The 20469-nt window shown below is 41.8% G+C and overlaps 1 protein-coding gene across 4 annotated transcripts; it reads right to left on the bottom strand.

The window, feature by feature from the left end:
- Window positions 1-556: 556 nt before the first annotated feature.
- On the bottom strand, window positions 557-20160 carry LOC139422891 (integral membrane protein DGCR2/IDD-like). Of its 4 annotated transcripts, XM_071174342.1 has the most exons (12): window positions 19774-20101; window positions 8527-8559; window positions 7313-7435; window positions 6308-6337; window positions 6135-6221; window positions 5774-5984; window positions 5570-5646; window positions 5207-5389; window positions 4790-4993; window positions 4444-4590; window positions 3668-3904; window positions 557-3521 (listed from the first exon to the last, which is right to left on the bottom strand). In XM_071174342.1, the coding sequence occupies exons 1-12, from the start codon at window positions 19853-19855 to the stop codon at window positions 3295-3297; spliced, it is 1641 nt and encodes a 546-aa protein (XP_071030443.1). In that variant the 5' UTR covers window positions 19856-20101; the 3' UTR covers window positions 557-3294. The 4 variants fall into 4 exon arrangements, with proteins under 4 accessions (XP_071030443.1, XP_071030444.1, XP_071030445.1 ...); XM_071174343.1 differs by lacking the exon at window positions 6308-6337 and having other exon boundaries at window positions 19774-20160; XM_071174344.1 differs by lacking the exon at window positions 8527-8559 and having other exon boundaries at window positions 19774-20078.
- Window positions 20161-20469: the final 309 nt, after the last annotated feature.

Genomic DNA, 20469 nt, shown 5'->3' with positions numbered 1-20469 from the left:
AAAGGTAAGGTCAATCCTTTATTTTATTTATAAAAACAATTAACAAGTTAAAATGTACAGTATCTGAGTGAAACGTTAGCACTGTTCATTTTTCCAATGTATTTGTGTACTATATATATCCTTGCCAAGTGGTCTGCCTCTAAAAGGGCACCTATCGAAGGAAGAGACAGGTATACGGTATGTGTATAGGCCTAAAATCCACCTGCTGTCCCACTCAGATGCAGATGTATGATGTAATAGGCTACTGATGCTTGATATGTTCTGACTAATAAATCTTACGTCTTTTGTTTTAGCATCACTGCCAAAATGTAGATTTCAATTCCTTAACAGCTTCCAGGGCTCCCCTTCTTCATCAGCAACACACATCTCACTGTTTAGGGATTTCCACATCTCATCTTAATCCCCTGATATTTGGTCACAATGGCTGAGGGATTTCCTGGACATATGCCAAGACTGATGAAGCATGTATAGCCTAGGCTTGTATAGGTAGGCCTATTTATCCTATGGTCTCAAGTGTTCTGCTACCACTACAGGCCTAACACACAACAGGCAGCTATCCTTCATAGTACAGTTTATTTTTCATTTAATTAGATGTACCTCAACCTCAGAAAAACAGAGACCCCTGCAAAAGAAGCAAACAATTACAATTTAAAAGCTATGAAATAAAATATCAGCTATTGCATTTTATAACACATTGAAAGTTATTTTTTCACACCACCATTGTGACTATCGATAGCAAATCAACTTGTGTAAATGCAGCAGGGGTTCCAATGCATGCATCTACATCAACCTGTAGGCAAGCTAAACCTGGGCCAAGATGAAAATTAGAATTCTGTTCTCTCATCATGCCTCTACTAAAACATGTACTGTAGGTCCTACAAGCTGAAAACACACTCACACCAAAGATGATTATTTATTAAATTAAACTAGGCAAGTCATTGTAAATAAGAATGTATTCTTTACTGACGGCCTACACCGGCCAAACCCGGACGACGTTGGGCCAACTGTGCGCCGCCCTATGGGACTCCCAATCACGGCCGGTTGTGATACAGCCTGGAATCGAACCAGGGTGTCTGTAGTGATGCCCCAAGCACTGAGATGCAGTGCCTTAGACCACTGCGTCACTTGGGAGTCCAAAGATGGAGAGATCTGATTCCCAAACACCACCCCCCATACGTGCACACCAAGTTTACGATTAACATTTTTTTTTTTTTTTTACAATTCATAACATAATTTCCTTGGATAATCCACAAAAGGATTGTCTATCTTGAAAAAAAATACAAAACCTACAGAAGAAAATTTTAAAAAATAACGATGAAATGCTACATACATCTGTACATAAACACAGTGTACACACACACACACACACACACACACACACACACACACACACGTGATTCTCAAGGCGGATCTTCCCCCCAATTTCAGTGCTGCTGGTGATCGACTTCAGCCAAATAGATTACCATGCTTTGTAGATCCTGGCTGGTAAGGGCAAAGACCAAAGTAGTTCCAAAACCCTGATAGGGGTGTTTGTGCTTTCATTGGCCTGCCATCGTAGCCTTCTAACTCCTTTGGCCTTTCAACTCTACAGGTGAACAAGCACAACAGAAGAACTGAACAGGTCTTTACACCTTGAGTCCCAATGGGGTCAAATGATGTGGCTTTCCTAGTAGTTTTTTTGTTTACTACATTACTTTCCTTGTCTGTCTTTATCATGAAACATGAGAAAGGGGGTTGGCCACCCAATGCCATATATGCTACTGTTAGAACATAACCAGGTAAACCTCCAATGTCATATCACCTTTGCCAAGTTATAGTCAAACTAAAATACACTGAGCTGACAATGTACATTGACAAGAAAATATATTACAGTGAATCCAGTGGCAGCTTCCAAAAATGACACAATTGATGATTGTTACACTTCCCCACGTTATCAGTTAAGCTTGCAAAATATATTCAGTTTTAAAATACTTCATGACATTGAAAGCAAATGCACAGAGCTACTTGGCAAACAGGTGATGTGCAAAATGTTGAAAAACAAAGTTTGGTTTTTATATACGTGTGCATACATACACTCACCCATACGCAATCAAGTAACAGATTGTTTTACCAATGAAATTAGTATTAATCGTTAATATGATTTAATGAAAAGAACACTATCGAAATAAGTTTACTTTTACACATTTCATTGGGTACAAAACAGCAAGTAACCATTGCTACAAGCTACACATGAAGCTCTAACCTTAATTCTCACTCACCAGTGACATTCTCTTTCATGTGGTGAACTCATTGACTAACATGAGGGACCCATCATCTATCTTCAGGTCCCAACAATTCCCAGCCTATTTCTTACCCAAGAAAAGGACACAATACTCAACCAATGGACATCTACTTCAACAAAAACTCATGAACAAATGCAATATTGTTGCAAGATTCTTGTAAAAGTTGTAGCATTTACCTCATCATCAATACATAGCTGGAGCTAACAATAACCATACCTAAATATTTCTGCAAGGTTGAAAAACCTCTTGTATAAGAACCTCTCATTGTTCTATTTACCATTGTGCTATCAATCTCGAAGATGTCTTAGCATATCAGATTGATTGGAGAGGGCAATGCTTGGGATAGGAAAATAATGTATTTAATTTGTGGAGGAGACTTTAGAGAGAGAGCAGAGTCATTATCAATAACTGACAATCCAAGTTCTGCCTCGGCCACCAGGACATAAGCATTAGGGTGCAAATTAAGAAGTGCAAAGGACTTAAGCTGAAGTGGAACCATCTACCTCCCCCTTCATTATTACCTGGTGTAATGCCTGAGGGAGTGTTTATATTGGGGGAAATCTTGAGCATGAAGCTCAAACAAACCAAATAATTCAAAAGCTTTGTCCAATGAAAACTAAAAGCAGTAGCTCAGCCTGGTGTAGTGTGTGTCTTGTCTGTACAGAGTCAGTGTTCCAGATCCATTTGATTGCCTTACTCATCCATCTGTATTCACCTATACGAAAGCGGTCTGATTCACTGCATTTAAGTTCAACTGTAGAGGTTACGTTTCTGACAAACACCCACTTGGTTTCAGTTCACCTGATCAAGAAACACACCAGTCCGATTTTCCTCACACCTCAAGAAGTAGACTGGTTCTTCAGTCTACCCTGATACCGTCTCTACACTGTCTTTTTCCATCCCATCCCAGTCTCTTCTAACTAACAGACCCCATGTGATAGACCAGTCTGCCACTGCCTTCCTCTCTCAAAGTGTGGGTCCAGGCGGGAGCAGCTCCCCGCCCCCCTTAGTCCTATACCACGGTGCTGAGGGAGGAACTGTTGCTGCAGTCTACAGGCATGGAGTCAGGGGTGTGGCTGTCTGTGGGGGTGTCAGGCCCCACCAGGAGGGTGCTGCTGTCCATGGAGTCCTCCCGCTCCTGGGAGGACATTGGCACAGGGACAGGTGGCGGTGGGGCGTCTGTCATGGCATCTACCACATCCCTCATCTGACTAGGGATCATCTGAACGCCATGGCGTGCTGTGGAGAACAACGAGAACAGTGATGACAGGGTTCAGAAACAATTAGATACTCAACCTAGTATGTGAATCTAGAAAAAAAAAATCAACTGCTTTCACAGAAAGTGAGGAAAACACATTAACACTAACAGCACAGGGTGGTCCTACCGAGGTCCACATAGAGGACGCTGTCGGGGTTGATGGAGGCTTCGTAGGGAGGAGGGGGGTCATCTGGGTGCTGGATATCAGGGTATTTATAGGCAGCGTAGGGAGGGGGAGGTTCCTGGAAATGAAATGCACCTCTCTCTCCATCATCAGAGAGGTGCAGGGGAGTGAGGCCAGTGCCAAAAGCGTCTGGGCCGTAGTCAAAGCCTGGGACTTGCCGCCCAAGGTTGAAATGGTGAACTGAGGAGAGAGAGAGAGAAAAGAGAAAGGCTGAGTGAGACCAATTAAAACCAACCAATCATCATTCAATGATGTTGATTAGGTTTTACTACTAAAATGCATACACATTTGAATACACTGAAATACCAGAGACAGGCTAGAGGCAAGTACAGAGTGATTAGGGAGCTGCTCCCGCCTGGACCCACACTTTGAGAGAGGAGGGCAGTGGCAGACAGGTCTATCACATGGGGTCTGTTAGTTAGAAGAGACTGGGATGGGATGGAAAAAGACAGTGTAGAGACGGTATCAGGGTAGACTGAAGGACCAGTCCACTGTGTTTGTTTAAAGGCCAAACAGGGCTTTTCCAGAAGGGATTGGGAGTCCCATAGGGCGGAGCACAATTGGCCCAGCGTCGTCCAAGTTTGGCTGGTGTAGGCCGTCATTGTAAATAAGAATTTGTTCTTAACTGACTTGCCTGGTTAAATAAAGGTTTTTAAAAAATGCAAACTTGGTGCCACCCGTTGTTTTTATGAGTGTGATTATATGATGCCTATGGTTACCTCCAAGGAGTGTTTGGATGCGCTGGCGTCTGCGCTGCCGGAGCCTGTGCACCATGAAGAGCAGCAGAGAGAGGATGAGGAAGGAGGAGATACAGCTGACGATCAGACGCATCCCACTGGCCATAGAGTCAAACAGGCTGCTGCCTTCTAAAAGACAGACAGGGTCCACATTTTTATACATTTGAAGTGTTTCTGAATTCTCTCTCCTGAAATTACAGTGCCAAATATTGTTGAACAACATGACAGGACAAGAGATCAAAATTTCGAGCTCCACCTTGTGAAACATTCACAACACCCATAGTTTCTAGTTTTTGTTCAGGGAATTGTGTGAGTAGTTGGATAGTACCTCGGTCCAGGCAGGTGAACTTGCAGCACTCCTTGGGGTCCTTGCCGAAGTTCTTGCAGCCCTCCGGCCGATTGCACAGCGCAGCCACACACATCTCTGGCTCGCCGTTGTGACATGTGCAGCTCAGGCACGGGTCTTCCCCCTTAGGGGTGAAGTAGTACCCCTCAGTCACCACCTGGTCCTTTATGTCCACACATGTCTGCCCTGTTAAAGACAATCAAAGGTTTAAGACCAAAACCAACCAATAACTATACCTACACTAACACAACAGCACCCAAGGCTTTAGATACAGAATTACATGAATCTTATGACTCAAACAACCAGGTTTCATCTGGAGTCTACACTTGTTACAATCAAGCTACTTTGACCTCCTGTGAAGCTGCATAGGTCATTTGGTTTTGATGAGAGCAGACATACTCCTCTTGCACAGGAAGGGGAACTTCTTGTAGCAGTTCTCGGCATGCCAGCTGTGAAGGCCGCGTTCGTTCATACTCTTGATCTGAAAGCGCTGCAGCTGGGCACAGAAGATGTTGTCCTGGGTCGGAGATGCCTCTCCAAAGTTAGTCAGGCCCTCTGGCGGCAAGAACACCTGCATCGACCCTGTAAGGGAACCGTGAGAGAAAGGAACCAGATGAATTGTAAGCCAAATACAGGTTTAATGCTTTAACTGATCATGGCTGTTTGAGCATGACAATGAGTTGCATTTGCTCCCTTTAGCTAATTTTCAGTGGGATTCAAGCACAATATACTTTAATTAAAATGAACAAAGTCCACACCCACCTTTATATGACACTTCCCAATGGCCCTCCAGTGAATGGTTCTGATTGGTGATGACATACTGGTAACCCACCCAGAACCTGAAACAGAGAGAAAGTGGATTAAATAATAATAAATTAGTCTGTACAGTAACAAAATCTGCTTCAGCCTTCAGGCATTCATTTCAACATTATTACTTCATGCAACACATCCTTAGCAAACACTCACTTGCACTGGTCTCTGCGCTCACACACTTCCTCATCGAAATCCACCTCAATCTTGAGGATGAACTGCAGTTCCTCGTTGGTGACGAAGGTCGCCAACGAGCCATTGACTTTCTGACACGTGTCCACAGCCTGCCAGTAGTTCTCATTCCTTAGGTACACTTTGTAACAACTGGCTGTCTTCTCGTAGTGATGCCACCCACTAGGGCACTTCTCTGTGGAAGGAAAAGGTACTTTAGAGCTCCTACAATATGTCCAGTAACAAAGCTTTCCATAGGTTATTTTAGCAACAACAAATTCAAATATTTTTGGGGATGAAAAGTGAGTGAAGGGTTCATGGAGGGAGAGTTAAACGTGGGTCTTACTGTTAAAGAACACAGGCTGGGCCACACCGATGACATCTTCCACTTGGTCAAACCCATTGGCAAAGTGAAACGTCTCCTCTTTCATGGCTGAAAGGGAGGACGGGAGAGAAGTAAGAGGCAGTATTTAAATTGAAGGAATGTACTGTGGTGACTGGCTGCAGTTCATAACAAACCTGAAGACAGCTTTGTTTGTTGACAAGGGACTTCTCATTAAGGGGAAGAAAACTGTTTATTTAGTCCATTCACAGGTCATCAATGGCAAAAACATCTAGTTCTTTCCCATGACAATAAATACACATAAAACCATTTCTAACTGCTTTTGCCACCATTTATCAAATAATGTAATATGCACACAGTCAAGATGAAACAAAATGGCCCGTGTTATAGAAGGTCACATGCTGTGTGTGAACCCAATACTTTCCATAATTCCTATTATGCAGCCAGAGATCAAGGGACCAGCGCCAATTCAGGAATTAAGTAATGGAAACAATAAGATTTCCTTCAACCACTTACTACTGTAATATCAAACCATCTCCGCAAGAGAGAACAACAAACAAAGCTCACAATAAAAGGCGTTGAGAAAACGTTTACTCAGAATGAGTTTGGCGTTTCCCCTGACATTTAGAAAGTTGTTTTCTAAATCAAATCGATAGTTACATATCGCAATACTATTTTGGCAGATACTGTATTGATACTTTTACTCCAATTTGTAATCGTTTTAAATAATAATAATTTAGTTCATGCAACTTATTACGTGACATGTTCAGACAATTTTTTCCTCCTGAACTTATTTAGGCTTGCCATAACAAAGGGTTTGAATATTTATTAACTTCCTTTTTAATTAATAAAAAAAAGAATTCCACTGACATTATGGGGTATTGTATGTAGGCCATAGAATTTAACATTTATTTGATTTTGTGGCAAACTCAACAGAATGTGGAAAAAGTCAAGGGTTGTGAATATTTTCTGAAGGCACTGTATAGTAAATAATAATTTTTGAAACATCAAATTGCAGTATCGAATCGCAATAAATATAGAACCCTGAGAATCGCAATACTTATTGTATTGGCACCCAAGTATCATGATGGTATCATGAGGTCCCTTGCAATTCCCAGCCCTAATTGTTTGGAAAGGGGACCAGAGTTCAGCTTGGAGTCTGGGTAAAATGTTTCACTCACGGGGGCAGTCCAACTCATCGCTCTTGTCCTCACAAGCCGCCCAGCCGTCACACTGCCAGGACATGGGGATGCATTGCATCTTCCCACTGCGGCAGGCAAACTGTCCAGGGCTGCAGCGCAGTTCTGAAATACAGCACAGATTAAAGATAAAGACACCACACAGTGCCCCCTGTAGTTATGACATGGTCACTGCAACACAATTTTTATTCTCTCCCATACCTGCTTACCAATTGTAAAGAACTGAAAGACAAGTCAATGAAAGATTTAGCATTTACAGCTTTTAGTATTATTACAGAGACATGTCACTGACAGACAAATAAGAAAAAAGGCTTTCACCATGTATCATGCACATTACATTAACAATGCACCTGATGCTTTCTAGAATAAAAACTTCCCAGGAAACAAATGAATAAAATAAAGCATGAAGGGGAAAACTGGAAGGGAATGCAGCAATACCTCAGGTATTTTGACTTAGTTCAATTCAGGTCTGGTGCTTAAAATAAAACAGATTAGCTACATTAAAACAACTCATATCATTATCACTGAAACAAACAGGGGTTATCATTGAGTGTTTTTGAGACCTGCGCATAGAAACAACTTAAACGGACTCACAAAAACATGAGAAACAATAGAAATGAGGGACATACATTAGGGCCTAACATAGTATCTAAAAAAAAAGGCCTCCATAAAATAAATCAGTTAGCCTAAAGGGGCCAGAACAAAATCAGTTAGCCTAAAGGGGCCATATATCAGAATAAAACAAGGCCTAACCTTATTTTACTTCACTGTCTACCCCTATACCCATTAGTAACACAGGGGCAGTATAAGTGGGTCAGCGTCTCTGTGGCATGTGTGATTAACATGAGACAGCATAGGGGCTGCCTGTCAGGGCTTCTCCCGTGAGGAAGGAGTATTAGGCCCAGCTGTCTAAGAACGCAGGGAAAAAAAGAAAAACAACTATTCCCTCTATGGCACTGAACAGATCGTCTAGACACTGGACTAACAGGATTCTTTGAAAGTAGCTCAGTATTGTTGAACGAAATGTTGCATAAAAACTGGTTAGAGAAAATACCTAAGTTAATGGAAAAACAAAGCACTGCTGTGAATGGGAATATTAAATAGGCACAAGCTGAGAATAGAACAAAGTAACCCAAAATCGCTGGAGACTGGCAGACCTACAGATACACTGCACTAACAGAGGAGACGCTGCTTACCTGACAATAATCTTGCCAGAGCTAGCCTTGGACCTGAAACAAAACAAAAAGCAATTTCTGATGAACTAACCCCTTAAATCTCAACACATTCCTAGTTGGGAATGTTCCACCACATAATATATTAAGCTATTTAGCAAAGCGACTTACAGTCATGCGTGCATACATTTTACATATTGGTGGTATTGGCGTTAAAAGCTCCATACTCTACCAACTGAGCTACAAAGGACCACAAATCAAAAAGTATTGGGCAGGTACACATATTTTGCAGATGTTATCACATGTTTGGTGGAATGCTACATTCCATTCTAAACATTACAGTAATACAAAACAATACACACTAATCCAAAAGAAAGAAACATCAGAACGAGCAATGTCAGAGTCCATATACACTACATGTACAAAAGTATGGACACCTCATCGAACATCTCATTCCAAAATCATGGGCATTAATATGGAGTTGGTCCCCCCTTTGCTGCTATAAACAGCCTCCACTCTTCTGGGAAGGATTTCCAATAGAAGAGTGGATATTGCGCGGGGACTTGCTTCCATTCAGCCACAAGAGCATTAGTAAGGTCGGGTACTGATGTTGGGCGATTAGGTCTGGCTCGCAGTTGGTTTTCCAATTCATCCCATAGGTGTTCGATAGGGTTGAGGTCAGGACTCTGTGCAGGCCAGTCAAGTTCTTCCACGTCGATCGACAAACCATTTCTGTATAGACCTCGCTTTGTGCACGGGGGCAGTCATACTGAAACAGGAAAGGTCCTTCAAACTGTTAAAGTTGGAATCACAGAATCATCTAGCATGTCATTGTATGATGTAGCATTAAGAATTCCCTTCACTGGAACTAAGGCGCCTAGCCCAAACCATGAAAAAAAAACATTATTCATCCTCCACCAAACTTCACAGTTGGCACTATGCATTCGGGCAGATAACGTTCTCCTGGCATCCGCCAAACCCAGATTCAGCCAGACGGGAAAGCGCGATTCATCACTCCAGAGAACGCGTTTCCACTGCAGTGTGTGAAAACCTTGTGAAGACTTACAGAAAAAACATTTGACCTCTGTTATATAGGGAGGGAGGTTGCAGAGGGAGGTGTTTAGTTAGGAGCTTTGTGGGCACTATGGTGTTGAACGCTGAGCTGTAGTCAATAAACAGCATTCTCATGTAGGTGTTCCTTTTGTGCAGGTGAGAAAGGGCAATGTTCAGTGCGATTGAGACTGCGTCATCTGTGGAGGCTGTATGCGAATTGGAGTGGATCTAGGGGAGGAAGCTGTTGATGAGAGCCATGACCATCCTTTCAAAGCACTACATGGCTACCGACGTGAGTGCCACAGGGCGGTAATCATTTAGGCGGGTTACCTTCGCACTATGGTGGTCTGCTTGAATCATGTATGTATTACAGACTCGGTCAGGGAGAGGTTGAAGTTGGTCCACGCATGCTTTGAGTACACATACTGGTAATCCATCTGGCCCAGCAGCTTTGTGCATGTTGACCTGTTTAAAAGGTTTTGTTCACATTGTGTGATAACACTCTCGGTAGCCAGTCATCCAGAACAGCTGGTGCTCTCATGCTTGCTTCAGTGTTGCTTGTCTCGTGGCGAGCATAAAAGGGCCTTTAGCTTGTCTGGTAGGCTTGCATCACTGGGCAGGGCAGCTTGCGTCTGGGTTTCCCTTTGTAGTCCGTAATAGTTTTCAAGCCCTGCCACATCTGACATGCGTCAAAGCCAATGCAGTAGGATTCAATTTTAATCCTGTATAGACGCTTTGCTTTTTTGATGGTTCGTGAGGGCATAGATTGTAGAATAATGGGTTAGACATCAAAACCACATATGGAATCATGTACTAACCAAAATAAAAAGTGTTATATCAAAATGTTTTTTATATTTGAGATTCTTCAAAGCAACCACCCTTTGCCTTGACAGCTTTGCACTCTTGGCATGCTCTCAACCAGTTTCACCTGGAATGCTATTCAACAGGTCTTGAAGGAGTTCCCACATATTGTGAACACTTGTTGGCTGCTTTTCCTTCACTCTGCAGTCCAACTCATCCCAAACCTCTTGAGGTCGGGTGATTGTGGAGACCAGATCATCTGATGCACAACTCAATCACTCTCTTTCTTGGTCAAATAGCCCTTACACAACCAAGAGGTGTGTTGAGTCATTGTCCTGTTGAAAAACAAAATGACAGTGGGACTAAGCCCAAACTAGATGGGATGGTGTATCGCTGCAGAATGCTGTGGTAGCCATGCTGGTTAAGTGTGCCTTCGAATTCTAAATAAATTACAGACAGTGTCACAAGCAAAGCACCCCCACAACGCCTCCTCCAGGCTTCACGGTGGGAACTACACATGCAGAGATCATCTGTTCACCTACTCTGCGTCTCACAAAAGACACAGCGGCTGGAACCAAAAATCTCAAATTGGGACTCATCAGTCCAAAAGGACAGATTTCAAATGGTCTAATGTCAATTGCTTGTGTTTCTTGGCCCATGCAAGTCTCTTCTTCTTATTGGTGTCCTTTAGTAGTGTTTTTTTTGCAGCAATTTGACCACGAAGGCCTGATTCACAGTCTCCTCTGAACAGTTGATGTTGAGCGGTGTCTGTTACTTGAACTCCGTGAAGCATTTATTTGGGCTGCAATTTCTGAGGCTAGTAACTAATGAACTCATCTTCTGCAGCAGAGGTAACTCTGGGTCTTCCTTTCCTGTGACGATCCTCATGGGAGCCAGTTTCATCATAGCGCTTGATAGTTTTTGCGACTGCACTTGAAGAAACTTTCAACGTTCTTGAATTTTTCCAGATTAAGACATGAAGGTCAGTCAAACTAATGGACTGTCATTTCTCTTTGCTTATTTGAGCTGTTTTTGCCATGATTTACCAAATAGGGCAATCTTCTGTATACCACCACTACCTTGTCACAACACAACTGATTGGATCAAATGCATTGAGGAAAGAAATTCCACAAATTAACAAGGCACACCTTTAAATTAAGATGCATTCCAGGTGGACTACCTCATGAAGCTGGTTGAGTGAATGCCAAGAGTGTACAAAGCTGTCATCAAGGCAAAGGGTGGCTACTTTGAAGAATATAAAATATATTTTAACACTTGTTTTGGGTTACTACAGTCGTGGCCAAAAGTTGAGAAACACAAATATTCATTTTTAAAGTCTGCTGCCTCAGTTTGTATGATGGCAATTTGCATATACTCCAGAATGTTATGATGAGTTGCAATTAATTGCAAAGTCCCTCTTTGCCATGCAAATTAACTGAATCCCCCAAAAACATTTCCAATGCATTTCAGCCCTGCCACAAAAGGACCAACTGACATCATGTCAGTGATCCTCTCGTTTACACAGGTGCGAGTGTTGACGAGGACAAGGTTGGAGATCACTCTGTCATGCTGATCGAGTTCGAATAACATACTGGAAGCTTCAAAAGGAGGGTGGTGCTTGGAATCATTGTTCTTCCTCTGTCATCCACAGTTACCTGCAAGGAAACACGTGCCGTCATCATTGCTTTGCACAAAAAGGGCTTCACAGGCACCTAAATCAACCATTTATCGGATCATCAAGAACTTCAAGGAGAGCGGTTCAATTGTTGTAAAGAAGGCTTCAGGGCGCCCAAGAAAGTCCAAAAAGCACCAGGACCGTCTCCTAAAGTTGATTCAGCTGCGGGATCGGGGCACCATCAGTACAGAACTTGCTCAGGAATGGCAGCAGGCAGGTGTGAGTGCATCTGCACGCACAGTGAGGCGAAGACTTTTGGAGGATGGCCTGGTGTCAAGAAGGGCAGCAAATAAGCCACTTCTCTCCAGGAAAAACATCAGGGATAGACTGATATTCTGCAAAGGGTACAGGGATTGGACTGCTGAGGACTGGGGTAAAGTCATTTTCTCTTCCCCTTTCCGATTGTTTGGGGCATCCGGAAAAAAGCTTGTCCGGAGAAGACAAGGTGAGTACTACCATCAGTCCTGTGTCATGCCAACAGTAAAGCATTCTGAGACCAGCCATGTGTGGGGGTTGCTTCTCAGCCAAGGAAGTGGGCTCACTCACAATTTTGCCTAAGAACACAGCCATGAATAAAGAATGGTACCAACACATCCTCCGAGAGCAACTTCTCCCAAACCATCCAGGAACAGTTTGGTGACAAACAATGCCTTTTCCAGCATGATGGAGCACTTTGCCATAAGGCAAAAGTGATAACTAAGTGGCTCGGGGAAGAAAACATGAATATTTTGGGTCCATGGCCAGGAAACTGGCCATGGACTTAATCCCAGAGCTTAATCCCACTGAGAACTTGTGGTCAAAAAAAAAAAAACCTCTGGAATTGGTACGTGTCCAAACTTTTGACTGGTACACTATATAAATGGTGTTTATAGACAGTATGGACAGTATATTATTAAAAGAGGTATGTACAGCAGTAGTTATAAAGGATGAGACAAAACATCAATAGCCACTACAATGTCGAAACATGATGGAATGAGTTCAGTACCATTGGCCTTGATTTTGCAGACCCACAACTAAGTGTATTGACATTAGCCAGCTTGCTAACGTTAGCATGCTAGTGACGTTAGTCAGCATAGGCTGATACATGATAATTAGCTAGCAAGCTCTAGTCCAATGGAAACCGATGCAACTAAGATGGCTAACGGCTAGCTAGATGACCAATGGTGACAGGGAGGTCACTGAGATTCAAGGCTTAATTAGTGCCATTGTGCGGATATCGCAAAGTACATACTGGTTGATGAGCTAGCTAATTTAGCTAGCACGATAACTGTGACAGTAACCAGTGTGCATACAAATGCATGACAACACATTGTATCCAAGTCAAGAAGGCATGCAGAACCAATTTGCAGAACAGACTGCCTCTGGGACTAGACTCCCCCAGCTAGCTAGTATAAGGGTACAAAAACATATTTTCAGTCAATGACAATACATGTTGCATCAAATATATCTCATTGACATTGCATGCTAGTGCATAACATCTCTAGTTGTGTTTCTTTGCATAGGAAAGGGGACTCACCCAACATCAATCTTGTGAAGGGGATACACATTTATGATAGCTAGTGAGAGGATGAAAAACAAGGTAACCACTAGATGTCCTTGTATACCCATATTTCAATCAAATGTACTTGACTTTTCATCAGTACTTTGTGAATGACAAGCCCATTCAAGCTATTTTGGGGTACCTATATTCATCAATTGTTTCTTATACTCAGCAGGTAGGGCCTACATACTTCAGATGATTTGTCTTCATGAATGGTTTCATGTGAGCTTGGTTGCACCCCCATTTTAAAGTGTGTGTAAGAAGGCATTAGAGATCACGAAGTATGCTGTATTTCCATTTCTCCTGGATTGCCATTTCTCATTTAGTTAGGCCAACCTCAACCCCAAAATGCAAATCAGTTTACAGAGAAAATACATGTACACATGTATTTATGCATCTTAGAGATCCATAAGTGTCCTCAAATGTCACAGGTATGTTAATATACAAATCATATGCAATAGTGAGCTTCTACACAAGTGCAGCAAGCTAGTGGACTCTATCAAGTACTATGGGTATACGATGACACCTAGTGGTCGTATGGTTTATTTCTCCCTATCCTTAACTTCTCTCCCCCTCACTGTACACTCTTTTTTTCGTGATCTGGGAGGCCCCTGAAAACTGTCTCCACTTTTTTCCTGTGCAAGAACTACAAGCCAAATGCCAGAGAAGTTGTGGACTAATATGCAATGTACTGAGAGATATTCTGTCATATGCATTTTTAAATGTGAAAGATGTATAGCTAATGGAGATGACATCTAGCTAGCTACTTTGCATGTTGTAAACTGTTCGCTCATACGGTAGCTAAGTGAATGTGTACTGACTTATTAGCTACAGCTAATAAAATAGCATTTCATTGCATGAGAACTGCATCGGTAGGCGCCTGCGTTTTGCGTCCCATGGAATGGTTTAATTGTTGACAACACCAGAGAAGGTCTACTATCTTTGACAACACTGGTCGCTAGCTAGCATCAGCTTTGATAACTGGTATACCTTGCTAGCTAACTTATCTAGCTCATCAACGTGTTTTCTTTGCCATTTCTGCACGATGGCACTTACTAGAGCATTGACTCTTAAATTGACCTCATTATCAGCACAGGTCATCCAGCTAGCCACATAGCCAATGGAAACCGATGCAACCCTTCTGGCTAATTAGCTAGCATACTAATGTTAGCTAGCTAAAGGTGATCCAGTTCTGGGTCTGCAAAATCAAGCAAATGGAACTGAACTCATGACAAAATGTTGTTTTCACATTGTGGTGGCTATTGCGGTTTTAAAGTGTGAAAATGACTTAAGTCCCAAGTTCGCACGAGATACTGCTAGCATTAGGAGCCACTCCCTTTATAAAATGAAAATGAGTCACATCTCACTAGAAACAGTTGTCTTTGCTCAGCAATGAGCAATGGTACCAGCCCATGAGAAATTCTGGGACCACCCACCGTTACAATAATGTCACTGATTGCTTTTAAAAAGTCAATTAGCAAAACCATCCAGTTTAAATGCAAGCATAGAATATAGCCTGGGTTGGGATGTAGGCTATTCACAACTAAGCAAGTCAGCCCTTCTCTCATCCAGCTCCTGAATGAAAACATTGAGGTTTTGGAAGTAAAGAATAGCTTCTTACACTACTTGCAATTTAAACAGGTGATGATTTATGTTTTTGAAAAGAAAATATGTTTCAAGGCAACAACAGGTAACCTAAGTAATTTTTAGACTACTTGGTGAGAATTTTTTTACAAAAAGTATAGCTTAGCTCATCTCCACATATGGCAACAAAAAAGTACATTGGCCAAAAGCATGACCAGTGCAACTTTACGCTACAGGGCAAGTCTACATAAACAGAATTACGCTGAGATGCAGATTTTTCACTTTAAAAATGTATGAGGATTTCCATGTAAAAGGACCCATGAGAAATGAAAGATGAGTCTACTTTTTAATTAAGGCATATACAGTGCAATCGAAAATTCAGACCCCTTGACGTTTTCCACATTTTATTGTTACACAGCCTTTGTTCTAAAATTGATTAAAATCCTCAATCAACACACAAAACCCAATGACAAATAACTTGTTTTTTACATTTGCAAATGCATATTAAAAAAACTTAAATATGACATTTACATGAGTACTCAGTACTTTGGCAGCAATTACAGCATCGAGTCTTCTTGGGTATGACACTACAAGCTTGGGGAGTTTCTTCCATTTTCTCTGCCGATCTTCTCAAACTCTGTCAGGTTGGATGGGGAGCGTCGCAGCAAAACTATTTTCAGGTCTCTCCAGAGATGTCTGATTGAGCTGGGCCACTCAAGGACATTCAGAGACCACTCCTGTGTTGCCTTGGCTGTGTGCTTTGGGTCGTTGTCCTGTTGAAAAGTGAACCGTCGCCCCAGTCTCAGGCCCTGAATGCTCTGGAGCAGGTTTTCATCAAGGATCTCTCTGCACTTTGCTCCGTTTATCTCTCCCTCGATCCTGACTAGTCACCAGTCCCTGCCGCTGAAAAACACCCCCCACAGCATGATGCTGCCACCAACCACCATGCTTCACCGTAGGGATGATGCCAGGTTTCCTCCAAACATGACACTTGGCATTCAGGCCGAAGAGTTAAATCTTAGTTTCATCAGACCAGAGAATCTTGTTTCTCATGGTCTGAGAGTCCTTTAGGTGCCTTTTGGCAAACTCCAAGCGGGCTGTCATGTACCTTTTACTGAGGAGTGGCTTCCGTCTGGCCACTACCATAAAAGCCTGATTGGTGGAGTGCTGAGAGATGGTTGTTCTTCTATCTCCACAGAGGAACTATAGAGCTCTGTCAAGAGTGACCATTGGGTTATTGGTTAGCTCTCTGACCAAGGCTCTTCTCCCATGATTGTTCAGTTGGGCCAGCTCTAGGAAGAGTCTTGGTGGTTCCAAACTTCTTCCATTTTAGAATGATGGAGGCCACTGTGCTCTTGGAGACCTTCAATCCTGCAGAATTGTTTTGGCACCCTTCCCAGATCTGTGCCTGACACAATCCTGTCTCAGAGCTCTACAGACAATTCCTTTGACCTCATGGCTTGGTTTTTGCTCTGGCATGAACTGTCAACTGTGGGACCTTATATAGACCAGTGTGTGCCTTTCCAAATCATGTCCAATCAATTGAATTCACCACAAGTGGACTCCAATCAAGTTGTAGAAACATCTCAAGGATGATGAATGGAAACAAGATAGACCTGAGCTCAATTTTGAGTCTCATAGCAAAAGGTCTGAATACTTATTAACATAAGGTATGTTTTTTTTTAAATATAAATTCGCAAAAAATGTCAAACCTATTTTTGCTTTGTCATTATGGGGTATTGGGTGTAGATTGAAGGGAAACATTTATTTGATCAATTTTAGAAAAAGGCTGTAACGTAACAAAATGAGGAAAAAGGAAACTTTCCAAATGCACTGTATCTTTAAGATATTTTATAAATCCTCTCCCTCCTAAGGTGAAGGCAGATCAATCAATTTGTGTCTTTAATGACATCACCTTTGTTTATGAAGTATTTTGAAGGGATTACAAATCTGTAGCAGCATTTCTGCAATGGGAAATCACAGTAGTCCCAAACCACAATTGGGGTCACAAGTTGACAGTACAGTAAAGATAAATACTGTACAGTAAATCAATGAATGTGTTATTCAATGCATTTCTATGGGCTATAGTAGTAAATGCCAAATTCAATATTTTAACCAAAAATATTGATATTTTATACTTAAAGGGGTTCTAAAATTCCAAATCAAATATCTAAATGGTATGACCATCCTAAAACAATTCCATGTTGGCTGAGAAGAAACCCCCCCGTCGGCTTTTAGAGGTTAACCCCCACACAGGGCGGACCCATTGCCATCTGAACACGTGCTATACTGACAGAGGAGGCTAATCTCCAGTCAATGACCATAGATGCGCTCTGGGCCAACAATACTCAAAAAGTTACACAATTTGTGCCATTGCTTTTATTCAACGACACAATCTAGGCATCATGAGGATCATGAGAGCTCTCTACATTTCACGGGTGTGCAAAAGGCAATAATACCCCAAATCAGTGCATGGGTTCAAGGAGACAACACAGCTTGGCGGAGCAGTAGGGTAGTGGTTAGAGCACTGGGCCAGTAACCGGAAGGTTGATGCAAACTAAAGGTCAATGCAAATTGAGTAGCAGCTAATAGAATGCTTCTTCGTATTTCAGTTACATTTAAAATCCGATTAACTAACTAACGCCACAACATTAGATAGCTACCTATATCTAACGTAAAACAACATTTGGCCCAGTCTTTTGTTGCTCCTGCGAATTAGCAAGCTAACGTTAGCTAGCTACCTAGCTCTGGTGAAACTTCGTGCATGTAGATGAATTGGTTGTTTAGCAACAACCGACACGCGCGTAATTATGTGGCAAAACAGACAGGGTTTGCTTAGATTGTTAACGAGTAAAATAGAATTCGTCTCCAATGTTTATTGAAAAACAAAACAAAATTGCACAATGACCACTTGTCTCAAATACATTGCTATTTCACTGCTGCTATTTAATTACTTGTTACTTTTCTCTTCTTATCTGTATTTTTTTTTTGACTGCATTGTTGGTTAAGGGCTCGTAAGTAAGCATTTCACTGTAAGGTCTACCTACACCTGGTGTATTCGGCGCATGTGACTAATGCAATTTGATAGTTAGTTGCTGGTTAGCTAGCTAGCTAATTTTAGCATTGACATGAAATCAGTCAAAACACCTCAAGACATGGTTTCAATAACATTATGAAACTAGCCACTTAAACTGCCATTTGGGGGAATTGTATCATTTTTGCAAGCAATCAGCCATTCGGAATCACAACACGCTGACGTGTGCCCAATGGAATCGCGCACAACGTTATCAACTAACCCATCTGCTTTCTAGCTGAAATGCAGCTTGCTAACAACATGTTCTGTTTAAAGGCGAATTGGCTCCAAACGTCAAAAAACAGCCAAACAGCCATCGAAACGTGAATCGACTCCATTGTGGTACGGTTCTAAAAACATTATTCCCTCTACTTTCATATCACATCGACATAATTTCAATCCCCCCTCCCTAAATTCTCGCTTATATAAAGGATACGTTCCTTATGTTTACAAAACTGTACCGCAAGCAATGCGTGTTAATGTTTAGAGCAAGAGTCGGGGCTCTTAACAAAACACTCCCGGTCAGAAGATACTACCGTCAATAGGCGTATTAAACTAGTGGTATACAGAAATCAGTGGTGGTAGTCAAAGTCGGTTTCAACTGCAATGCAGTTGATTGTTTAGTTGCACAAATAGTATGACAGTTTGTAACAGTAAAACAAATGGCTTGTCGAGTAACCCCCTCTAATGGTCATAAATTACACAAGCGTGGACAAAAACGATGACATGAACATGTATTCGGGTTGACATCCATACAAGCACGACACTCCGATGTTTACATCAACAGTGTGAAATACAAACATTTGCCTAAATGTAGGTTCATTTTGCTGGGGGGCAAGAGGAGATTGAGGATCTTTCCATTGTTTGTGTTGAATTCCATTGACCTCTTTACCGCATCTATGAATGGGGTAGGCGGACTGGAGCTCCGACATCACATAAGCTACCCAAGGAATGGCCCGCAATTACACCGATCAATGTCGTGTGTAATTGTGGGCTATTCTTCGGATGCTGAAATCAGTAGTTTTGGATAAAAACGTAATTGTATGTAACGTCGGAGCGCCAGTCCGCCAACACTAGTTGCCGCCCAACTCCATCGCATCCTGGAGTTTAGTTTAATCGGCTAAATTACTGGTGAACTAGCTAGTAACTAACGTTAGTAATACTGGGTTCTATACATAACGTGTAGCACCCCAATTTCACGTAGCTAGTAATGTTAGCTAGCTAAAACTGCACAATACTAAAAACGTTCAGCAGGCTAGTTACAACGAGCCACACCGACGCTGGAACTGCAAAATGTAGCTAACTTACAGCTCAATATTTAACTATATCCCCATATAATACATTTTTTTTGCAAAAATAATTTACGTTAACGTTTGTTAGCTACGCAGTAAGTGGCTAGCCAGCAGCATAAATTAAGACCCGTGATAAGTTAAACGCCATCTACACTAACTAAATTCCCGTGCAAATAGGCCTACCATAGCTCACCGGTATACTAAGATCCGACATTGTGACAAATTACAACCAATTGCATTTCACCGGTCTTACCTGCCCGTGGTGGGTCTGTTAATGTGAGGACGAAGAGAAGAGAGAGGAGAACGTAACTGCTGCTGTCAGCCTTTGGCAACATTTATCCTCCATTCATAGTAACTCCTCTACTCAGAAATAAAATAAACTGACACCTGAACCAACGCGTTTGCTTTGACCCTAATAAACGCCAAAGACAGTACCTAGTCATTCAAATACATTTAGAGTGGTGGAAGCACTAAACATACAAATATATGCAATATTGTTAGCAAGCGCACTAACTAGCTACATCATTATTCGAAAGCCCTGTTTTTCGTTCGGCCTGCCCAATGTATTCCAGGACAGAAATAAAACAAGATGGCTCCATTCTCCAGTCACAACAATCCAAAACACTCCAAACCGCCGATCAGATTGCGAGTTGGGGCGGAGTTAAGGTTAATGTATACATGTGTTGCAGTAGCTAACATAATTGTATCCGTAGTGAAACAGCATTCGTTTTTGATTAATTGGTTGGTTTTTAGTGATTGCAAATTAGGCTATACTTGAATTTCAACAGAACTTCATGGACAACAGCTTTTTAAAATAATGTTCTAAACATCTTATGCATGGGTATTGAAACGTTTCATGAAATGTTATGAAAGTTATTTTTTATCAATTCACATTAATTATAATTATTTTCTTAATGTACACATGTAGGCATCATATACAATTCACTAA

This window comes from Oncorhynchus clarkii, chromosome 12 (assembly GCF_045791955.1).
Source record: "Oncorhynchus clarkii lewisi isolate Uvic-CL-2024 chromosome 12, UVic_Ocla_1.0, whole genome shotgun sequence".
Taxonomy (NCBI): Eukaryota; Metazoa; Chordata; class Actinopteri; order Salmoniformes; family Salmonidae; genus Oncorhynchus; species Oncorhynchus clarkii.
The sequence above is the reverse complement of the archived record's forward strand: the minus strand, read 5'-3'. Positions and strand labels throughout refer to the sequence as shown.